The 19387-nt window shown below is 35.5% G+C and overlaps 1 protein-coding gene across 1 annotated transcript; it reads left to right on the top strand.

The window, feature by feature from the left end:
- The first annotated feature begins 4465 nt into the window (after positions 1-4465).
- LOC124367290 (U11/U12 small nuclear ribonucleoprotein 48 kDa protein-like) lies at positions 4466-19305 on the top strand. Its single transcript, XM_046824008.1, has 6 exons — positions 4466-4732; positions 7492-7660; positions 9739-9801; positions 11377-11521; positions 14834-14966; positions 18282-19305. Exons 1-6 carry the CDS (start codon positions 4601-4603, stop codon positions 19278-19280), a joined length of 1641 nt encoding a protein of 546 aa, XP_046679964.1. The 5' UTR covers positions 4466-4600; the 3' UTR covers positions 19281-19305.
- The last annotated feature ends 82 nt before the right edge of the window (positions 19306-19387 follow it).

The raw sequence follows: 19387 nt of genomic DNA, 5'->3' as shown, positions 1-19387 counted from the left end.
TGTTTTTGTTTTATTCTCTGCAGTCTTTATCATTTTGCGTTCCTAGTAGCTTCTCTGTTTTGTTATGTTCTCACTGGTGCGAACATGATTGTTTAGTTAATGAAGTATTCAACAAATATAAATAGTCAGTGCTAACTACTTAAAAATAAAGCATTGATTGAAGTCATACAATATCTTTACGAACTAAATATAATAAACATATAAAATGTAATCTAAATTATTAATAAGGGTATTTTTCATTAATTATCTAATTTTATACAAGACTTCAATGAAACAAATGTATACATAAATACATTTCTTGATGTTTATTAGTTATAAATGAAAACACAGCAACAGCGAAGTTATTATTAACTTTAAAAAGTGCTATACTTAAATGTATTTCATAAAATACACGAAAGAATATAACAATTTAGACAATAACCATTTTTTTTTAAATCACTAAATTCAGTTAATGAATACATAAAAAGTAGTCTCAAAAATGAAATCCGAAGTTATAAAATATTCCTGCCAACTGGAAAACCAGTAGTGTGCAACCAATAACAATAAAATTGGATATGTAGTAAATAATTTTATTAAAGTAAATTTATCAAACAATTGAAATGCACGAAACTGCAGGATCTACTATTGAGTTGGTTTAATGCTTCGTGGCTGTGCTAGTGTCACATTTTTGAAAGACATCAACAAATTGGAATTGAATTAGTGGAATTGAACAAATTGAACTAGGTTTAATGGACTATTCACCCAAAATCTTGATTTTGCACCCTCATACATTGTCTGATGACTCCTTTTAAAAATGACAAAGATTGTTTTATACGAAAAGAAGAGGTTGATCCTCTTTTACGTCTTAATCTGCCGTCCCATGGCCACTGGCATGTGGCAGGATCTTATCAAACAGAATTAGGGGGAGAGTCGATACAGTACAAGGTTGATGATACTGACAAAAGTACTATGTTTACGGTATAAGAGTTTAATAAATAAAATCAAGATTTTAGGTATTTTACATCAGCTTAGAAAAATGAAATGAATTTCTTCAGTTTAACAGACCAACATAAAAATGTGGGATTCATTTAGTTGTTTAACCATAACATGTACAGTTGTAAGTTTTAAAACAATCATAATATATAATATTGGAGCAAAACATGTGCACACCGCAGTAAGTAAAGTAGTTAATTAGTTGTTGATGGGATCAATGTCATATAATGAATTTTAAATCGCCAAAGATAGAAACCAGAGACTAGAACGCTCTGTTTCCAGTGAGCTAGGGAGGGTACTAAATTGCAAGAGTGCAGTGAAATCAAATCTTGCGACAGATTTCCCGCTGTTTCCTTCTTCTTTTATACTCTATGGTCTAAAATTAATAAAATTACAGAATTACAGGCTGTGCCCATCCATGTGGTTTCCTGGATGCGCGAGAGGGAAACCGCGGCTGGCAAGGAAGGATATCGCAGGTGGAGGGGAACCAACTCACAGATGATCTCGCAACTTCCCTTTCCACTCCATGACCAGCAGGCTACTGCGCATTGTCGGGCCGAGGACCATATGGAATCTCTCAACCTTCAGTTTTTAAGCATGCAAAAAGCATCAAAAACGTTGTAACAATTTATAGCACTAGCATGTTTTTTAAAAACAGTGAAAAAATTCGAACGAAGACTGGATACTGTAATTGAATTACAGTTTGATTTAGTAATTTATTGAAGTTGTGATAAATCGGTCACAACAGCAATCTTCGAATAATACAGTAACTGTACTAATTCTAACTACTTGTATTATATATTTTTTCAGTAGAAAAAACGTCCTAGTAGTAAAAAAACTCAGAAATTAAAGAAGTTTTCCCGCTTTGTGACTTTATTTTCAGAATTTCTGAGAAGAAACTCAGAACTATAGAAAAATAATTATTCCTTTAATGGTCAGTAGGAACGCTTCCGTAGTCATCCAAATACAGGAAAAATTACTTAATGTAGCCAATTTAAAGACTATAAACATCCCAAGAGCCACTCTACCCTTATCTAAATAGGTACGAAGATAAACATAAACCTACTTCTTCATTATTCATACTTTATAGATTCCTCCAGGCGACATAAGCCCAAAGAATGTCTAGTTCGGCATGAGCATTTTTTTCTCAATAACAAGGTAACATGTAAATCATGGAGAACATTAATTGCCAGTACCTGTTTAAAGCGGATTGTTACTATGAACAGGTCAGCCAGTAAGGCACATAGGCTGTCAAAATACTTTTAAGCGTCATCCTCCATTTTATCCAACAAATCAAAATCTGTCAAACTCCGGTCTACCAGCAAAAATTCACATCTACGAAAAGCATATTTAGAGTCAACTGAAGCCTAGAAATTCTAAAAGATCTAGGTGCCTAAACTAAAATTGTTGGAAAAGAGGAAAAAACTGCACAGTTTTCATGAATAACAATATTTTATTGAGAACATATTTTCTTCTTATTGTTAAATTATCAGTTAAAATTATACTAGTTATGCAAAGTTTTACATAAGCCAACTGTAATTTAAAGAAAATATATTATATTGTGACATAATAGCAGACAGTCTAAGGCAAAATTCTTTGGCACGGAAACAGATCTAAGGTCCAACGTTCGGTTATGTAGACATTTTCACTGGCACATCTCTTCAAAAAACCGAATTTTCTGGTGATATGTACTCCAAAAAATTTTCTCAGGTCCTTCTTGTTTTCTGAGAGTGGGACTGCATCGGGTAATTTCTCTAGATATTCACGATATTTTGTATTCCAACATTACGTTTGAAGATTATATGTTTTTTGGAAAGCCCCCAGTTCACAGAAGTTATTTAAAAAAAAAACATAACCAGGATTGTTTCGATTAATTTTCATCCAGGCTATCTTGGATATTCCTAGTGCCTTTGTGTTTATGTAGGCTGCAGATGCCTGATCAAAATAAAAAAAACTTGTCAGTCATGTCCAAAAGACTTAAAAGGCTATGAAGGTCTGACCCTTTCTATGACTTTCTTTACATCCTCAACAGATTCCATCTTTGAATGTTGAGCTGTTTTCTCTATGAGGGCAAAATCCCTATCAGCACTGGAAAAGCTGTGACCAGAAATGAGGAATTTATGTTCAATTTCACAGGTTGATTTTCATCGGTTGTAAAAGCTACAGAAGTGTCTTCATTCATATTTTTTATAATTAAAAAGCAATAAACACAACGCCTATAACCAATGAGTTTGAGGTTAGAAGTCAAAAGAAGGAATAGCAAACAAGTAAAACAACAGTTTGTGTCAGCTGGCACTTGGATCTCTTAGAATTTCCAGATGTGGTGGAGTTACACAAAGCGCATTCTGTTGGATTATTTTACAACTACTTGGAGAAGAGATGGCACATACATCTGATAGGTGTGCATTGGCATTGTCACTTGGATCACAATGGCAGCAAAAACTCATTTTATAAGAAAATGGCTCTTAGATCTTTTAGAGTTTCTAGGCTTCAACTAGTTTCTTAGGCAAACACTTGGATATATGAAATGTGGTTAGCGCCTGATAAGCAGGTTCCGATTGAAGCTTTCGGCAGCTTTGATTTCATAACAATAATCAAAAGCAAACATGAGGTCCAGCAACACTTGTAGCTCGTAACTCGTGTTATTAATGTACAAGATTCATGTACACTGATCCCATCAGCTGCTACCAAAACCAACCACTGTTAATTTAATGTGGATCATCCCGTTAGCTTTACTTCAGACGAGTGACGGGTGTGCCAAGGCCGCAAAATCCATAATATTAAGCACGGAAACAGAACTCGTGACTTTAAGGTCAATTCCTGCTTAGTAGACCTCGCAAACATCCTCGATGCTTATGTGCAGATAGATAATTACCGAATTCGCTATACATATAGTAATATAGATGTCACTAATAAAGAATTTTATCTCTTTCTTAACTTTTGACATAACTGCCATCTATTGTCTAACCCCTTTCTTTGACTTGATACATAATTAAAATCCCTATTCTGTCTAAAAAAGGGCAAGTAAACTTAGTTGTATTTAAAATTTATATTACTCATTTCATATTGTATTTTTATCAAATTTATTTTGGTATTCCTTTCCATAAAGTTCAATGTTTATACTAGAAGAAAGTGAGTTATAATTACTACGACAACAGGACACAACAATGAACACTTTTTTATATTTTGTCACAGCGTGATTTTTGCGCATATACTTTTTTTACGTAGACTGCCTCAATATTTTTTTATTTTTTTTTAAACTGCTGTGGATGAAAGGTACAAACAAAAACATTAAACTTTATTGGAGAAATAATGGTACTTGATATATTATTTTATTTATCCAGTCACAGTAAAGTTTTTAAAATATACAAAACAGTCCCGTAATAAGAGAAAAGCGTAGCTACATGGAGAAAATCTACAGCCTTCATTTGTGTATATAGAAAAACATGTACCGTAAGTATATCAAAATAAACGTCCCATAACTACTACTAACTTAGTTAGTCGCCTTTGGTCTCTGGTCGAATGTAAATGTAATGATAACGTGACTGTGTTGCTTTTATATTATTGTTTTATGAGTTCAGATTGTTTTTGAGTGTTGATTATAAATATTCAAAACAATAACTGTTTGATGATGGAAAGAAACGTCAATGAACGGAATAGTTATGTTAAATCACTTCAACAGTTAATCCTATGCTCTAAAAAGGAACTTGAGTGTTTCATGCAAGAATTGAACTGGATAGAAGAATTAACATTATCGAAGGTTAGTAACTTTATAAAACTAGCAACATTAAAATTAATAGGCTTATAGGAATAGTAGTGTGTACTGTGAAATTACCTATATACTCTATTTATTGAAATAATAGTACCAAACCCCCTATTCAGATCTAATCCTAACCTAGTATTCTTTTAGTTTCACATTGGCTATAGGAATCAGGGTTATAATTCCCTATTGGGTTATTTTATTCCATAAAAGTAATGGAAAAGTGAGTGACCCCCATGCTCTGATGAGCACAGATAATGTTTACAGTAGCCTAGCCACGTTTGGGTAGAGTATGATAAGGACCCTGTTAAAAAAACCTTATCAAACAATATTTAATTATTATACCCATCAATAGAATCAACCAATAGTAATTAATGTGAACAATAACTAAATCATCTCCGCCAACTGTACATGCATTTTCATATTCTAAACAATTTGTTCTATAAGTAACTTCTTTTTAACAAAAAAGATAGTTAACTTTAAAAAACTATACAAAATAACACCAAAAAATGATTTACTATGTCTTTCTCGGTTTCAACATATTTGTTTTGTTTTTATATTTTCATCTTAATTTACATCTTAATTAGTTCATCGATCTAGGGGACTGGGATGAATCAGGGTTTCTGGGTAGGGGAGGACAAAAAACAAAAATATAAGAAGAGGGGATAACCTTATCAGGATTGTCGACATTGACACAATGTATTTAAAGGTAGTTTCAGACTTTTTTAGTATTTTTTTCTGTTTTCGTTATTTCGGTCACCATTTAACTTAAACTTCCATGGTGAGGTTTATTCATAATTTTTACCCCCAATTGTGAAGATTATTCATAGTTTTTCCTTTATTATTTTGGTCTTGTTTACTATTGTGCATCTACTTGGGCATGTCAACATTACTTTTTCTGATTGGTTAGATTTGGTTGCGTAGTCATTATTCTTTATCTTATCTGTGGTGCTATTGGGTGATGCTTTACTGCATATTCAATGTAAAAGTTTGTGTAGTGCATCTTTGTACATACACTTCTACAGTAGTAGCGGCTATTGTCAGCCATGCCCTGCTAGATAGAATGATATGGTTTGGTGAGTTTGTAGTGTTTTCAGCCAACAAGCATTAGCAATCGAGTTGCTGGAGTTTTATATTTTACGGATCAAAACATCCCACCCTGACTCTCCTCAAGGGTAGATTGCCCTGCACGAGCCCAGTATTGTTGGGCCAATTTTCGGATAGGGTACGATAAGCGGACCCGGTTTTTTTATATCGAAGAATTTAATAATCGATACCTAATATTCGCATCTCAAATCCTAGACTATCAATAATTGATATAAAAGTATCTATAGTCCTCAATAACAATTATAAGTTTTAAATTTAAATATGAATTTAATATTTACAGTGATCAAACAAATTATTATAATCAAAATTATGAAAACTGAAGACGACCATATTTGCTCCTCTCACAGTTACAGTTGTTTCTTTCCCACAAATTTCATATAATGGGTTATTCGGTACGAGTCCAACATGTTGAAGCCACTAAAAACATGTCTTATAATCTTTCAAAGCAATGTCGTGTGTAGTTTTCTAAAATTGACTGCCATTTGTAATAATAAATGTTACTTATGTAAAATTGAAATTACCGAACGTTTATTATTTGAAAGTGTTTACAGCTGTTGATATAGATTTTTTAAGTTAACTGTTCAAAATAATTAATCAGTATCGATTGATTATATCAATGGTTGTGATTAAGTAATATCGTTTGCCAATTTCCATATAAAAAACCGGGTCTGCTTATCGTACCCTACCCCAATTTTCTGTGCAACTTTAAGTTTCTAAGTATCTTTCATAAAAGTTGTCCAATTTTGAGAACATTTTTCTAAAACTTATTTTCATATCTGTCTTCTGGAAAATGAAATTAACATTTTGATCCCCCTAACTTATTTGGGAGGAAGGTGGATCAGAAACAATAAAATAATGTGTTGGCTACATGCAAAAGTCCTCCCTGAAGGGGATACTCCCATTTATAAACATTTTCCGATTTTGAACAAATTTGTCCTGAAGCAGTGTTTGGTTTCCAGTAAAACCCACCAAAAATCTCTAATCTTCCAAAATTATTTGTGGGTGAGGTGGAGAGTGTAAAAGAACCCAGAGCCAAATAACATTTAGAGAAGAGTTACCAGTACTTTAAAATAAAAGTTAAAAACGAGTTAAATCAGAGGAGGAAAGACCTTATCAAAATTGTACAAATAAGAGGTAAAATCCCTCTTTGTAGAGGAGTTTGCTAAATATTTAGCACATTAAACATTATGTTATGTCTTTTTCTAAAGGAAAATGCTTAAAAATTAAATACAGAAACAGCAGAAAACAAGTTTTTGAAACCATGCAAAATTAAAAAACCTCATAAGAGGAACTAGTAGTTGAACAGGCAGACTGTAATGCCTCCCAGTGCAGGGTATTGCTGAAGGTTCTGTCCACACAGATGGCGTCTTTCCGACAGTATCGTTCAGTAAAATATACAAATTCCTGAACGGCTGATCACGAATTATGCTTGAGTGAGCTAAAACAATTAAGAACTCAAGTAACCATATTATTGTATGTTGCAAAAGGATGAATGATCGCCATACTTAACCAAGTAGGCTTCACAAAAAATCTCATTATGAATAAAAAAAAACACTGAATTTTTGCTCAAATCTGAGATAGTAATTAAGTAGATCACATAGTGATTATATATATCCAAAGTTTGTGTGTTTTAATCTGTATGGGTTTTCCAGGATAGTGAGAAGGATTTGATCACTTGTCCGGTGAACTCGACACATAGAGTTCCTAGCAGCAACCTGCACAAACATGCTGACGCCTGTCGTCTGCGACAACAAGGATATGGAGATGATTCTGTGTTTCTTCCCCCACCTTGTGGTTCTTCGTTGGGAACAGTTGTGATAGGTAGGCATTTTGAGTTATGTGTATTTTGGGCTGTAAATGGAAATATTGTCTATTGCGTAGATATTCAGTCTGTAATTTTCGGACATAAATAATTTGATATATTTATCCAAAAGTAAAAAAATAAGATGTAATTCTAATTGAAAATGGGTAGAATTTAAATGTGCCTAGTATGTGTTTTCCTATCATGCAACTATTTTGTAGTATCGTAATTTAGTGTCAAACCAGTCTAGATGTGTGAGGACAAGAAAGGTTCGTACTTTCCTAGTCATACCGTGTATAACACTAAATATCTTAATGTTTTGGGGTCCATAGGTCAACTCAGTCTGATATCACTAATCTTGGCCGGGGTAGGGTACGATAAGCGGACCCGGTTTTTTATATCGAAGAATGTAATCATCGATACCTAATATTCGCATCTCAAATCCTAGACTATCAATCGATATAAAAGTGTCTGTAGTCCGCAACAACAAACATATGTTTTAAATTAAAATGTGAATTTAATATTAACAGTGGTCAAACAAATTATTATAACCAAAATTAGGAAAACTGAAGACGACCATATTTACTCCTCTCACAGTTACATTTGTTTCTTTCCCGCAAATTTCACATAATGGGTTTTTCGGTACGAGTCCTACATGTTGAAGCCACGAAAAACCTGTCTTATCACCTTTCATAGCAATGTTGTGTAGTTTTCTAAAATTGACTGCCATTCTTAATAATCAAATGTTATTTATGTAAAATTGAAATATTACCTTACGTAAATTTCAACTTGAAAGTGTTTACAGCTGTAGTAGATATAGATTATTTAAGTTAATTGTGCAAAGTAATTAATTACAGTAGTATCGATTGATTATATCGATGGTTATGATTGAGTAACATCGTTTGCCAATTTCGATATAAAAACCGGGTCCGCTTATCATACCCTACCCCTTGGCCGTTCCGGTCCAAAGTCAGATTCAGTGAATGTTGAAAAAAAGTCATTCGGACAAAAGTCATAGTCTATATTTGTTCGATGTAACATCTCTTGTGAGGGAATTACCAGTCACAAGTTACCTTCTCCTATGGTTTCACTTTCAGCATTATTACGATGCATAGTTGCCAACCTGCATAATGTTTATTTTCAGCTGACCAACGACTTATAGCGACTGCTGCTGTTTGGTTAAACATTTGTTTCAAAGTCGTTTGTTTATGAAGAGACACAGGTTTATTATGATTATTTACTTGTCAACAAATAAGCATGTAAAGTGAGTTTTTATTTTTAACTGAAGTGGTATCAATGAGCCGAGTACATGATACAAATGATTTGCACAACAAAAAAGCATTGAGGATACACTGTTTGATTTTGATAGTGATAATGATGATATTGATCTTGATTTTACTATTTCTGAGGACAAAAGTGTAGTAAGTAACCGTGATCTATATAACAACGTTAGTGATAGTGATTAGGGTGGAGCTTAGAATATTGCCTAATGTACAAGTAGACGATGAGTGGGAGTTTTAGGATAGTAGTAATAGGCCTGATTTATAACTTGTACAATTGTACATGAAAATCGTTTTGGATTTTTATTACTACAAAACAAGTCCAGACCTACAACTTATTTACGAATTTTCCATCAAATTTTATAATTTGGATTTCTTTCCCGAAATTTTTTATTTTTTTCAATTGACATGATTCTTAAGCCATAAACCTAATATTATGTAGATATTTAGAACATTACTAATACTTATGTTGGATACTTCCTTACAGTTTTGACTCAAAAATACATAAAGTAGATAAAAAACCTGAATAAAAATGTATTTTACTTTATTTTTTAAATTTGGAAAAATATGAATAAAAATGTTATTTCACATTACTAAACTTTTTACAATAATGGTACAAGGTTCTTCCCTGAAAAAAATAGTTTATTGGTTTATAGTGACATGTACGTAAGGAATTTTGAAATAAATTGAAATTAATTAGACCTGGTTATTTCAATTAGCTAGTGGTGAACAATTGGACCTAAAAGGTTAATATGTTGAAAACTTTAGGCAATCACTTTTATACATTATTTCCTCATCCTGACATTTTTACTGTTCAGATAAAGATCTGCAAGCCAAGATAATTCTGGATGCTGCAGCTAGAGATAAAACGCTGAAAATAGGTGAGTAGTCAATTTCTTTATTACTGGTTATGTACCTCAAAATTACTGCAATCAAGAACTATTATTTTAACATTTATAGTATTTAGCCAAAAACCGTCAACAATAAACAATTTTATAAGTTTATATTTACTAGAACAAAAAGTTTAAAAAAGCAATAAACGTGTAAAACTGTTCAAAGGTTTAACAGATACACATTAAGGATAAGTAATATCCGTTTATTTACAGTTGTACGATATTACTTTCTCTACTTTAAACTACATATACTTACATTTTATTAACATTGTATTGTGTGTAATTATTCCAGTTTTAACACTGACAAGTTTCAGTTTGATGTTGTGCAATTTTATTATGTGTTCCTTTTATATTCCAGCTCTGACCGTCGGCTACTGGCTATTGTTTGATCCAAAATGATATCCTTTATACTTGAAATATCCTTTTTACTACATAGTATAGTTAGTGTATCTGCCTGCTCAGGGCAAATATATCACCTGGAGTGCGAGTTTCGTTTTTTTACTCAATCAATCTTAAACAAGTAAGAAATCTACAAAGCATTCTCTGTCGGTGCCAAGTTTTGGTACTCTCTAGAGTCTACAATGATCGTAGTAACACAGTTTACTACTAGAATGCAGGATTATTATTTTGGTTGCTCTATAAAGCAGAAATTAATTGTTTTCATTGCTTATTGTGTTTGTTACTCAGCCACACAAAAGTTCAATACAATATTTTGTTATTAAAAAAAGTTTGTTACATCCTCAGAAAAAAAACTTTTTTACCAGTGTGTTGAATTCAAACATGTAATTACTTTATTTTTACTGAACATGGTTTTTAAGGACTGTTTTTTTTTAATAAGTAAAAACTGGTAGCTTTCACAAAGAGCTAAGCATTTCTAGGTCAGCACTCAAAGTACCTCTAAGTATAGTTCTAGTTATAGATTGATTCAACTGTCTTCTCGTAAAATATTTAACTACTATTAACCTATTGAGGAAGCAATTACCCTAGCCTGTCTAGGACTGAATGTTTGCATTGATTTTGGCAAAAATGCATTTGTGTACTAAAATATTAATAGAATTAGAATGAGTTTGGATACAGAAAAATTAGTACATTTTTCAGGACATTTTAGTCTATTTGGTTGCTATACAATAGTTTTTATTGATTTCTCCAAATATTTTGTTATTTTATTTATTTTAGTACCCGAGATGGAAAGTTCACAAATTTACTTTCAATTCTTTAAAACTGTAGGATTAAATTGGTGTTTAAAGGAACCTGTTGTAACTCCATAAAAAATACTTTCCTTATTTTGTATTGCTGGTTTGATTTCGTCATGCTCCACAACTTTCTTAAACCAACATTATGGATTAGTAAGTTTGTAAATCTTGTCATTGTATATAATCAACTGATTCATACAAGGGAAGCATCATCAGTATTTAATTATATTGACTAAATGATGCTAATTCTCAGTTCTTACCTTGCCAAGGCCCGGGAAATGGCTGTAGACCCACAACAAGAGTAGAAGTTACAGTAGACACTGGTATCGTTGCCTTGACCACTATGTAGATGATTGTTGTCCACACCCAGGGGTCGACGTGTGCAAGCGAGAGGTGCCACAGACATCGGACCGTTACACCTCTGACTTGACTTCCGACGAGAGGAGAGTCCTGTACGACTATGTGGTGGAGAGGACTGCTGGTAAAGTCCCACAACCCCAGGACTTCAGTCTGCCGTGAGTTGCTTTCATTGGGAAAGTGGAACTATGTTTCTGTTCCCTGTTTTATCAACAACTTGGAATCATAGTATTTTCGGTTTTACAAATTTGTACAAGTATACGAACATCAGATTTATTTCCATTCTTGCCTATATTGGTACATACTTTGGAATTTTCACAATGCTACAATCGGTTGATGTACCCGATCGTAGCTTGCTGAGAATCTGTCTGCAAATACAAACATATAGGAACAGACTACGTAACCCACTCTCTCTCTCTCTCTCTCTCTCTCTCTCGTAATGAGTAAACAGGTAACTATTATAATCTCATGCGGGAAGAGAGAGAGCAACAGATCATTTTATCATTGAATAAAATATATTGTGTATCAGCCATTTTAATACAGTTGTGGAAAATAGAAATGTGTAAATACATTATTAAAAATATAATTAAAAAATTAGAGCATTTAGATTTGTATTTTTGGTTTCTTTTTCATAAATTGTATATAAATGAAGAAATGTAATGTAAAAATAAAAAATACCGGTGGCGCTTAAGTACTGTTGATACACAGATGATGTAGGGTTTTATATGGTTAAGTATTCGGTTGTGCATTCTGCCAAAACTCCACTTATCATTCAGTGGTAGACAACTCATACATGATTCTACTAAATGTTTCCTACTTTATTTATTTTTATTTCATGTAAATATTTGTATACTTTGATAAATATTTGGTAGGATGTTTCAAATTGAAATTTTGATTTGATGTAGAAGATAAATATTAAAGAATGATATAGTCTATGGGCAATAAATTGTACAGGTGGTCACTTTTGTGTTTTTATTTTAGCTCGCAACCAGCGTTATATTACTTAGCTGGTTAAAAAAATCACCAACCCAGTTGGTTTTGTGTAGCTCGCAACCAGCATTACATTACTCAGCTGGTCTAAGAACCCACAGATCAGTTGGTTTTGTGTAGCTCGCAACCAACGTTATATTACTCAGCTGGTTCAAGAAAACACCAACCCAGTTGGTTTTGTGTAGCTCGCAACCAGCGTTATATTATTCAGCTGGTTCAAGAAACCACCTACTCAGTTGGTTTTGTGTAGCTCTGAACCAGCGTTATATTACTCAGCTGGTTCAAGAAAACACCAACCCAGTTGGTTTTGTGTAGCTCAGAACCAGCGTTATATTACTCAGCTGGTTCAAGAAACACCAACCCAGTTGGTTTTTGTGTAGCTCAGAACCAGCGTTATATTACTCAGCTGGTTCAAGAAACACCAACCCAGTTGGTTTTGTGTAGCTCAGAACCAGTGTTATATTACTCAGCTGGTTCAAGAAACACCAACCCAGTTGGTTTTGTGTAGCTCTGAACCAGCGTTATATTAGTCAGCTGGTTCAAGAAAACACCAACCCAGTTGGTTTTGTGTAGCTCAGAACCAGCGTTATATTACTCAGCTGGTTCAAGAAACCACCTAATCAGTTGAGCTTTGTGTAGCTGCAACCAGCAATGTATTGCACTACTAACCCATGAACCCACTGACCCAGTTGTTTTTTTTCCAGTGGTGCATGAACCAATTTGGCTGAAAATTGCTAGTTCCAGCAAAATACCTTAGCTTTATTGGCTGAGTTCTTATTAACGCAAAACAATTTAACCAAGTGGCAATAGCCTAATTAATTCAAATCAATAAAGATTAAAACAGTATCCACTCTGCCAAGACCTGAACTCGGGTTTTACTTGCCAGGCAGGAATGCTAAGCCGTTTTACATCTGAAGATGTGTGACAGGCATTTTGTCTGCAAACCACATGTTATTGAGTTATTTAAATATGTATGAAACAGAAACAGCCAAATATAAAACATTTTGTAATAAAACTAAGGTTTATGTCTTGTAATGGTAGCATTCTCACCCAGCAAGATTAAAAATGTATCTGTATTATTAAACTTACAACAAAAATTGTAAGTGTAGCATTAATTGCAGTTCAGTCATTCCGTATAGACTCAGGTTTGGTTGATTCATACACAATTTTAGTAGAAACAACCTCACAGAACTATAAATTCACCTTATTATAAAAACAAAATAAACGTTACTCATGAATTTATTACTTTGTGAGATAAGTCATACACTTTTGCTCATATTTTACATTTAGCTTTACACCAGAAAAATGGTAATGCTAGGTACTTGTAGTTATATAATAAAATAGTTTTTGAAAACCTGGCATCAGATTTGTACATTCATATTTTAAGTAGAGGAGCCTGTAATTTTAGGCATAAAACAGTAGTAAGAGAAAAAAGAACACTTACAATCACTTAAGACTACCTACTTAAAATGTGGTATTTTTTCCTGACAGTTGGTATAATAGTATATGACCACAACCCCAGAAATTTGCAGAACGTGTATTTGCACACAATCTGTTGGCATAAATTGGAACTACTGCCAAATAGTACAAGGCCTGGTTGAGCTCTGACTACACGAGTAATAGTTACGTCTAGACCAATGAGTTATTTAAGGGTTAAAACAACAATTAACTAATCTTTGTATACACCCAGCAGGGATCACTTCTGGCTGGTTTATACCTACCAGTTGAACCCACCACTGGGCACAGCAAAAACCGATGTGCAACTTCAATCTGGGCAACCTTATGGATGTCCAGTAGTGGCACATCACTAACCGCAAATGTTGAGATTCTGGGGTTCATGGGCAATTCGATAGGTCTAGTCTACTGTGGAAGATGACTGTTGGAGTTGGTGGGGTTTGTTCCCTTACCTCAGAGGTTCTTGTTAACCTCAACAAGGGTGTGCCACCCCCTGCCTACTTTGACTGGAGAGGCTGGTTCAGAGCTGGCCTCCTCTTCTTCCGGGATGACTTTGAGATGTAGTGTCCTAATTCTTCCTCATGGATCTCGGTAGGAGGCGGCCCCTACTCCCTAACCTTACCCATCCTGAATATCCTATCACTCCGGAAGCAGCGCAAAGGTTCTTACAGGACTAAGTGCAATTTATAAGCTTCTTGTCCTAAAAGAACAAAAAAAAAAAAAAAAAAAAAAAAAATCTTTGTATAACCCCTTGAGTGCCAAGATCTCATCTGAATTGACACTACCCAGCCATTTATAATAGTCTTAACAGAAACTCTGACACTACTTTTTGACAGATATTCATAATTGTGGAAAGTATATTGTAAACATTATCTGAAGTCATATAAGCTGAACTTGTGGTTTCTAACTAAAAATCTTGTGTTTCACTTTTTATGGTTCAGAATTTCTGATTATTTGTTCAAATTAATTTGTTATTATTCTGCTTTAGTAACTAATAAAGACAAATTAATAATTTTTGGCTACAGGTCTGTCTCTGAGGGCGGGAAAACTGAACCGATGACTCGAGAACAGTTGTTTGCTGCTGAGAGGGATGCCAAGAGACGTAGAGTGCGCTACCGGTCTGTCAAGGTCCACACAAAGAGCAAGAACTACTCTGAGGTAAGGTTCAAGCCACCAAAAATTAGTGACAAAACCAATATTTTACATATACTCTCTGTAGAAGTAAAACTTAAGGTATAGAAGATATAGTTTAGTTAAATAGAAGAATCTAGAGCATTGAAAATGTAGTATAACAGAAACGGTTATGATCCAAAGGCCAATTTCAATACAGAAACTAATTTTTATTGCTATTATAACATCCCATGTTTAACCCTTTCAGGACCAGACCAACATTTCATGTGTAAACAATTTTTTTTAAATATTTGAACCATGTTCCAAAAACTGTGTAGATGGAAAATGTGTGATTTTGTTTGCTTTTGAGAAAATAATCATATCTATATAATGATTTTTTCAAAAGTTCAGATTGTAGGTGTTATTTTATACTTGTAATATATTCTACTGAAAATTACCCTTAGACATAGAAAAAATAAAGGTTATACCTGAAAATTTAAGTTTGACCATGAAAAACCATTTAATATAAAAATGTGTTATACACGGGAAGAAAACAAAGCTGAAAACATATCTGTATGAATATGAGACTGCCTTTCAGATAAAATTAACGAGTAAAGGGATACATACAGTATAGAAAAATAATATCCTTGTGACTCATGTAAATTATGAATGTATATTAAGAAAAATGATAAAAGTACTGGTGATAAAACGCTCGGCTGGTCTTTTTCGAGTGTTCCTACCAGCGATAAATCGCACGATTGGTCCTAAAAGGGTTAGGAAGTATATTTCAATACTCAGAAGTTTTATTATTGTCTGAGCTGAGGCCAAATTTGTATTGTTTAAGCACTGAACCCAGCCCCAAAGGATTCATACCTTTGAATACCGCAGAACAGCCTGTCATAATTGACGCTGAGCCCCGGTTAGCAAGGGCATCAGCTCTTTCATTCCCAAGGATCCCCTTATGACCAGGAACCCAACAAACAGTCACATTGTTGATTCTGGCAAGGGAAGAGACGACTTGATAGCAATCCCAGACAAGTTTGGATTTGAACACACACAAGTCCAGCGCCATCAGTGCTGCCTGACATCCGTGAAAATATTGATCGTCTTACTCCTATATCGCAGACGAAGGTTCTCACAAGCACATTCCATAATGGCTGCAACCTCCGCCTGAAAAACTGTAGGAAACCCATAGGGACCACAAGTCCCCTGCATGGTCTCATCCCCACAATTTCAGCGCCTGTGCCACTTTTTGTTTTAGAGCCGTCTGTAAACCATTCAAGCTCCGCTGGTGGAAGAGGTTTCCTTCCCTCTGACCAATCATCCCTAGAGGGTACAACAATCCTAAAGGGTTTGTCAAAGGAAAACTTTTGTGGCATATGATCAGAGATCATGTGCAGAGCATCCTCCTGAATCAGAATGCTAATTCGACAATGCCCACTGCTGCAGCCCGACCAGAGTCCCGTTTGCTGAAGACAGTAGGCACTCCTTCTGGCCATAGTCCGAATAACTATGTTCAGAGGGGCGAGGTTGAGACAACAGTCTAGAGCTGCACCCGGCGTACTAGGAAAAGCCCCAGTGATAACAAGGTAAGCCATCCTTTGGATGCCTGCCAGACAAGCTACCGCCATCTTGGCCTCCGTTTTTGGCCACCAGACAACTGCTCCATACATTAGTGCAGGTCTGACTACGGAAACATAAAGCCAGTACAAAAGCCTCGGCTTAAGTCCTCAAGACCCACCTATCACGCGTCTGCATTGGATTAAAGACCATTTCCCCCTGGCGATGACCCTTTCTAGATGAAGTCCCCAGTTAGAACCCTATCAAGGATCACGCCCAGGTACTTGACCTCGGACTTCAACTCAATGGAAGAGCCTCTGAGTAGAAATGGACCAATGCCCTCCGTCTGTCGCCTCCTGGTAAAGGCAACCACAGCAGCCTTGGTGGAGTTTACAGTGAGGCCTGCCGCATCACACCAATTTCCCACCTTGTTTAGAGCAGCATTGGTCAGTTCCGTAACTGTTGTGTTGAACTTGCCACTCACAAGAATCACAATATCATCTGCGTACCCCTGTGCAAAGACACTGCTACTGTTCAAAGACGTTCCACAGGAGAGGAGAAAGGACACCGCCCTGCGGACAGCCCCTCATAGTCCTTGCACTGACACTTGCTCCCATAAGGGTGGTAACAACCACCCTGTCTGTGAGCAAGGCCCTTATCCAGTCACATTTGACCGTCAATACCACGTCTGGAGACCGCATTGATAATTGCCTGAGTGGCTGTATTGTCAAAGGCTCCTTTCATGTCCAAAAAGACACCTATGGCTACCTCTTTTGCAGCCAGCGTCTTCTCAATCCTGCATACCATTTGATGCAGGGCCGAGTCGCATGACCCTCCTGGAGTGTAGGCATGCTGATTTGGTTGTAGAGGTCGCTCCAGAAGAGATCCCTCCCAAACAAACCTAGCAACCATCTTCTCCATGGTTTTGAAAAGAAAGGAGGACAGACATATCGGCCTGAAAGACTTGGGTCGATCCAGGATGTACCTGAGGGCCACGGAGGCTCTGAACAGTCTGCTCAGCTGGGGAAGGAGAATATATAGATGGGATTTTTTGCTAATAGTTTCTGAAGCCTTGCACAACCCTGCACACTATCGATGTCGATGCAGAGTTTCTTCCAGGCTAGCTTCTTAACCGTACGGACCTTGCGGTTGTACAGTGCAAGAGCCTCATGAGAGGTCTCCCAAGTACCCCAAGTTTTAGCTCTCTGTATTGTATCTGAGAAAATAATTGTTGTTTATATTTATAACTCTTTAAATAAGCTACTATATCAACCCCCATCAAAACTATTACAGGTGTCAATTGATTTTTCTTATGGGATATTCCTCTATTTTTCCAAGAAATATTAGGTTTTTGCCAATGGCGCAGGTGTAGCGGTTACACCGGTTATCATGAGATAACCAAATCAAGTAATGTTGAGCGTGGCTACTGCTTGGATGGGTGACCACTGAGCGATGTCCTTGCAAGCAGCCCGCCTGCCCGGCCATTGGTGGTGGTTCGGAAGCCACCATTAAACCATTGGTCTCCAGGTTAAGTGTTAGAGAGGGTTTCTTAGTCCTAACTTCGCCTGGTAAAATAAGACATTACTTTACTTGAATTTTAGGTTGTGTGATGTACAATGCAAATTTGCTCTTGGCTCATGAACTATGAGACCCGTGACAAGTTGACTTAATTGATTAAGTTTTCTTCACATTTAATACTTATCTGATGGGATTTAGAATGAATAGTGTAAATAAAACTATATTTTCTTTTTCTTCCCATCAGGAAACATGTTTGACGGATTAAAACTTTTAATTTTGCTGCAGGTGATGCGAGAAGTAATCGGCAACCAGATGGCAGCTTACGAAGATTGGCTGAGAGACTGTTACGGGATGAAGGACCAATCCTTAGTAGAGCAGATGGAGAAGAGAGATGCTGAAGAGACAGTTGGAGAGAAGGAAGAGATGGAGTGGCTGGACTGGGACTTCAGATCAAACCCTCACACTCGTTGGAAGTATCTCTTGGAGAGAGAAAAGAGAAGAGCAAAAAGAAAAGAGACAGAGAGGCATGAAACCCAAAACAAAAGGGAAGAAAAGAGTAGTAGAAGTCGTACACACAGTAGAAATAAATATGAGAATGAGAGAGAAAATAAACACCGTTCAGAAAGAGAATTGAGTACATTACGCTCTGAAAGGAGGGACAGTTATAAAAAAGATAGAAGTAGATACTCAACTTCTAGTCTGAACGAACGTGCAGAGCACAATAAATATAGAAGAGATAGAAGCAATCATAGGTCAAAGAACAGGTGTAGCAGTGAACATGAAGAAAGAGATAATTATGAAAAAGAGAGGGAGCTGAGTTGTTCCAAAGATTATAAAAAGCATGATGGCCACAGTAAGAAAGATAAGTATGAAAAAGACAGGGAGCTCAGTTACTCCAAAGATTATAAAAAACATGATGGCCGCAGTAAGAAAGATAAGTATGAAAAAGACAGGGAGCTCAGTTACTCCAAAGTTTATAGAAACCATGACGACTACCAAGCTGGAATAAAAACAGAAAGACTATCTGACGATTATGATGATGTTAGTTTTGACGTTGAACATCGTGCCAAGAAAAAGCACAAGTCAGATGATAAAGCACTGTGTGAAGAAAGGATGCAGGAATTGAGTGATAGTAATGCTGAAGACCAATATTCAAGGTCGAGTTCCAAGAAAACCAAAAAAAGGAAGAAGTCAAAAAAGAAACACAAGCACAAACACAAGAAGAACAAAAAAGAGCGAAGGTCTAGTCACCATTCTAACACTACAGACTCTTCTGATGAGTAATGTAAATAAAGAATTTATTTTATTATTTGTATAGGATGTTTTGACCTATTCTGGTATGCGTCTATTTAATGTGCTAGTTTGTCATAAGTTGTAACAGATAACGTGTC

The sequence above is a fragment of the Homalodisca vitripennis genome, chromosome 8 (assembly GCF_021130785.1).
Source record: "Homalodisca vitripennis isolate AUS2020 chromosome 8, UT_GWSS_2.1, whole genome shotgun sequence".
In the NCBI taxonomy this organism is placed as follows: Eukaryota; Metazoa; Arthropoda; class Insecta; order Hemiptera; family Cicadellidae; genus Homalodisca; species Homalodisca vitripennis.
This window is presented reverse-complemented; position numbering and strand designations above follow the sequence as displayed.

Bases quoted from the DNA above. Each gene is read 5' to 3' on its own strand.
- LOC124367290 (XM_046824008.1), top strand. From the start codon at position 4,601: ATGATGGAAAGAAACGTCAATGAACGGAATAGTTATGTTAAATCACTT. The intron at 7,661-9,738 runs GTAGGCATTTTG...TTTACTGTTCAG, and splicing joins GTTGGGAACAGTTGTGATAG to ATAAAGATCTGCAAGCCAAG. The intron at 11,522-14,833 runs GTGAGTTGCTTT...TTTTGGCTACAG, and splicing joins CCCCAGGACTTCAGTCTGCC to GTCTGTCTCTGAGGGCGGGA.